Raw genomic sequence first — 5,041 nt, forward strand, 5'->3', positions numbered from 1 at the left:
CTAGACAGTGATGTGCTTATAACCATACGATGTGTGTGATTTAGGAATATGATGTGATTATTTACTCTTGTAAATAAAGAACATTTTGTGATTAATTTTTATGTTTGTTAACGGTATTACGTGAGTAGTGTAAGATTAAGAACTAATTTTTTAATTAATAATTAGCTAAAGTTTTTTATAATAATAATCTGGATCTTTTAATATTTCTTGGTGTTAGAAAAGTTGGGTGCTAAAGAAAACGAAATTAAAAAAGAAAAAAAAGAAAGGGACGTGGGCGTGCATGTAAAAAGGCATGAAGATGGATGCATGGGTGCTCTAAGCTGACGTGTGCGTAAAACCCAAAACACCAAATTAAAAAACCATTCTGTTTGTAGCTATAAATATATAATACGATTCACCGCTTCATTCACTCATCAGTTGGATTGACCGTCATGGCAAGCGTTCTTAGACAGCAGCAACAGCCAGCAGGGAGTGGTGGTAACAACCGCGTGGTTGCCGTGAGTGCCACACCTCCCAATAATATCCTCCATATTCATGCTGATGCCCCCTCAAATCACGAGGTATGTGCTCCTTCTCTACATCACTACATACATTTCTTTTTATGTATATTTATTGGCGACGACTTACAATTCTTTATTATCTTTTATGTGAAATTAATAATTAAGAATTGTTAGAAGGATACTACATATTTTTTAGAATTCAGTATTTGATTGATTTTTAAGGATTTATTATTATTTAATTAATTTAAATACCTACTTTTTATATTAGTTGTTCAAAAACTCAAGAAAGTTATTTATTTTTTGTTTTTTGTCTTTTTTAAAAGTTGAATAAAAGACAATATTTGAAAGATAGTAAAAATTCAGGTATAATCAACTTTACATAAAATTGATAACTGAGCTGTTAAATAAAAATTTAGTTAAATTAGTCAAATTATTTAACGGTTCTTAATTATCAACTTCACATAAAATTAACGTTAAAAGATACCTGAATAAGAAACCTACTACCTAGTATAAGATACCTAGTTATAATGTTAAAAAAAAATATTATCTACTAACTATGAATTTTACATGACAATAACTACTTACTGCATGGAAGCAGAAAAAAGGGTGGAAGAAGTTTCTGTCATTTATAGGGCCTGGTTTTCTCGTCTCTCTCGCTTACCTTGATCCTGGAAACTGTATGTTCCTTACTCTCTCTCTCTCTCCAAAAACTCATACATCTATGTATGTATGTATGTATGTATGTATTAATTATTTTTTTTCATTTCTGCAGTGGAAACTGATCTCCAAGCTGGAGCTAATCACCGATACGAGGTATACACACACCCTATGGAGTACGACCTTTTGTTTTTGTTTAATTGAAATTAATAAAAGAATAAAGTGACGAACTGACAAACTAAAAATGCTAAAATTTGTTGTTGTGGTATTGGATCAGCTGCTGTGGGTGATACTTATCGGATTGATATTTGCTCTTATTATTCAGTCATTAGCTGCAAATCTTGGCGTAAGCACAGGTAACAACATTCAATAAGCATACGTCCCTAACACGAAATTTGTTTAATCATACATAATTAATATTAAATATTAGTCATTGTCTTAATCTCTCTAGTTAATTTTGGGCAGGGAAACACCTTTCAGAGATATGCAAAGCGGAGTATCCAAGACTCGTTAGGTACTGCTTATGGTTATTAGCTGAGCTTGCTGTCATAGCCGCAGACATTCCAGAAGGTATGAACTAATTAACAAGAAAATTGAAAATACTTAAAATGAAGAATTATTCCCCTTAATTAAATAAATTGTGGCAGTGATTGGAACGGCGTTTGCACTGAACATACTATTCCACATCCCAGTATGGGGAGGAGTTCTAGTGACTGGGTGCAGCACTCTGTTGCTTCTTGGTCTCCAGAGATTTGGGGTAATGAATCGTACATACACATAGTCCCTTTTATTATTATTATTATTGTAATAACAATTATTATAGGCTTATAACTCAATAGCATAGTCTCTCCATACTCAATTAAAAGGTTGCGCGTTCGAGTCTCTTATCTTTGGTAAAAAAAAAAAATTATTATAGTCTAACATAATTTAATTTAATTGGTGGGGCAGGTAAGGAAGTTGGAGTTGCTGATATCAACGCTGGTATTTGTGATGGCAGCATGTTTCTTTGGAGAAATGAGTTACGTGAAACCACCAGCGTCTGGTGTCATAAAAGGCATGTTTATTCCCAAACTCAGTGGTCAAGGTGCCACTGCCGACGCCATTGCCCTTTTAGGTGCCCTTGTCATGCCGTAAGTAACGAAAAATTGTTAGGCCAGTAATTTTTAATATTTTTAGTTCTCTAAATTTTTTTATCGTATTTTTAAATTTTTCGTGAACTTATTTATAGTTATTATCTTTTAAAAAAATTTTATCAGTAATATAAACTTTAGACACCATTTTAATAATTTACTCTAACTTAAATTATTATCTTCTTTTAATTCCCATCATTTTTAATTTTGCATTATTTTACTTGACTTGTAGTCTCGTTTCAAAGCGCACACATATATTGTCAAAAGACTTAAGGCTTAGAGTATCAAAAAATAGCTTTTAAAAAGTAAATACATTAAAAACTTAAATTTTTATTTTTCAACAAAGCTTTTAATATCAGTAATCTTAACGGTACAAATTTTCAATTAATTATAACAGACCTAATTATGTAATTGATTTCAAAATAAAGTCAAAATCAATCATAAAGATGAAAACTTTGTTTTGGATGTTATAAGTTATAAAACCAAATAAAATTGAAAAGTGATTGAAAACTCGTCTAGTATTTACTAGTAAAATTTTATAGAAATTATTTTTAATACGGAGATGAAGAGTGTGTTTTAGTTGAATATTGATATTTAAATTGTATTATAGTATTGTAAAAGTATAAAAAAGATATCCAACACGCATGTGGCCAACACGCATCCTGTGTGTTGCCAACACGTGTCCAACATGTACCCTGCGACTGCATTTGTTTATAAAGACAGGACACTGGGACAGGGATACAGAGATACAAAAATGTGTTTGACAGAGGAGACATAGACAAAGACAATGTGTCTAAAGACACTGAATTAGTGTATTTTGTGTCCATCTTGACAGGAAGGACACAGAGATACTAACAAGAGACACAACTTATTTTTCATTTTTTCTTTCATTATTTTTGTTATTTTTTTATAATTATATTTTTTATTATTATATTTTTCATCTCAAATTTTTTGAATAAAAAAATAAAAATAAATTGGATTTTCATAATTTGTTCTAATTTATCACCAAATATAATATAAGAACACAAAATTTTGTGTATCTGTCTATCAGTATCTTGTCATGTGTTCTATTTTCAGTATCTTATACTATCTGTTTTCAGAAACAAATCCACCTTGCATGTTGCCAGCATGATGACACTACACACATTCTACATATTGATTATCCACCTACAAAATTCACCTATATGTAATTACACCAAATAATTATATTTTTAAAAAAATATATTAATATCTTTTTTTATATAAAAAAAATTAGCCACAATTTTACTTTGTTTTATTTTATTTATCTTTTTGTGATAAAAATGTAGGCACAACCTCTTCCTCCACTCTGCTCTGGTGCTGTCTAGGAAAGTACCTAATACAGTTCGTGGCATCAATGTAAGCCAATAAGATCGAATAATCTAATAACCATATTAAGGTTATTGCATCTTAATTAGTTACACATAAATGTCATTAACACTAATTCTCATATATTATTATTATGCAGGACGCGTGTAAATATTTTCTGATAGAGAGTGGGTTCGCACTGTTTGTGGCATTTCTGATCAACGTTGCAGTTATTTCTGTGTCTGGCACTGTTTGCTCAGCTTCAAATCTTTCTTCGGAAAACACTGATCATTGCAGCGATCTCACCCTTAACTCTGCTTCCTTTCTTCTCAAGGTTCTTCTTTATATATTTACTACTTTTTTTTTTTAATAATAACTATGAATCAGCCGGTTCGACTTGATTAAGCGAAAACAAATTATTTATTAAACCGATTTGGTTCAAGATAACAAACAATTGTTAGCGAACCAATTAAAATTAGAAAATAATAAATATTTAATAAAAATTGTGTTTAGTTTTGAGAACAAGATAAAACAAATTACAAAATACAGAGATATAAAAGTTAATAGTCTTGTATTTTGTTTAATGATAAATTAGAAATAAAAGTCTAATTTATTCTATTTTTTTCATTCAAAAAATTTGGGAAGAAAAATATAATAATAAAAAATATAATCATGAAAAATTAATAAAAAAAATAAATTGTGTCTCTTGTTAGTATTTCTATATCATTTCTGAATTTTTTTTTGTCAAGATAGATACAAAATACATTAATTCAGTGCCTCTGGATATAATGTCTTTGTTCATATCTCATCTGTCAAATACAATTTTGTATCTCTGTGTCCCTACTTCATATCTCGTACCTATAAACAAACACAACCTAATAAATTAGTTGAACCGATTTTATTTTTTAGCGATTAATTAATTTAAAATATAAATATATGTTAATTCAACAAAATTAAAACTTGATTAAAATTTTAAATCTTTGAACTTTTAAATTTATTGATTCAATTATCAGTTCAATTTTCAGAATCTTAATTCAAAATCTGCAAGTAGAGTAATTATCATTAATGTGTGATGAACTTTTGATGTAGAATGTGTTGGGAAGGTCTAGCTCAACGATTTATGCAATAGCACTATTAGCCTCAGGACAAAGTTCCGCTATTACTGGAACCTATGCAGGACAGTACATTATGCAGGTGGGTCAATTTAATCATTTGTGAATAAATACCAACAATCATTACTTTCATTTTTGTTTTTCTTATTTATAAATATAATTTTTTTAAGAAGAATAATAATACTGAATTCTGTTTTGTTGGTTGGTTGGTGGTACAACAGGGTTTCTTAGACTTGAAGATGAAAAGATGGCTTAGGAACTTGATGACTAGGACCATTGCCATAGCACCAAGCCTTGTTGTCTCCATTATTGGTGG

The 5,041-nt window shown here is 29.8% G+C and overlaps 1 protein-coding gene across 2 annotated transcripts in view; it reads left to right on the forward strand.

Moving 5' to 3' along the window:
* Window positions 390-5,041, forward strand: part of LOC107606033 (metal transporter Nramp5) — a 5,722-nt gene continuing 1,070 nt past the window's right edge. For both annotated transcript variants that reach the window (XR_002350505.1, XM_021106365.1), the window contains exons 1-11: window positions 390-560; window positions 1,099-1,177; window positions 1,273-1,313; window positions 1,435-1,513; window positions 1,623-1,727; window positions 1,805-1,914; window positions 2,106-2,287; window positions 3,595-3,664; window positions 3,774-3,947; window positions 4,703-4,807; window positions 4,947-5,041. The exon at window positions 4,947-5,041 ends at the window's right edge or, in 1 of these variants, runs on beyond it. Coding sequence is in view for 1 of the 2 variants with exons in the window: in XM_021106365.1 (XP_020962024.1) it covers window positions 432-560; window positions 1,099-1,177; window positions 1,273-1,313; window positions 1,435-1,513; window positions 1,623-1,727; window positions 1,805-1,914; window positions 2,106-2,287; window positions 3,595-3,664; window positions 3,774-3,947; window positions 4,703-4,807; window positions 4,947-5,041 (1,169 nt within the window). In the remaining variant the exon portion in view is untranslated. The remainder of the gene's footprint in view (window positions 561-1,098; window positions 1,178-1,272; window positions 1,314-1,434; window positions 1,514-1,622; window positions 1,728-1,804; window positions 1,915-2,105; window positions 2,288-3,594; window positions 3,665-3,773; window positions 3,948-4,702; window positions 4,808-4,946) is intronic.

Source organism: Arachis ipaensis, chromosome B07 (assembly GCF_000816755.2).
Source record: "Arachis ipaensis cultivar K30076 chromosome B07, Araip1.1, whole genome shotgun sequence".
Lineage (NCBI taxonomy): Eukaryota > Viridiplantae > Streptophyta > Magnoliopsida > Fabales > Fabaceae > Arachis > Arachis ipaensis.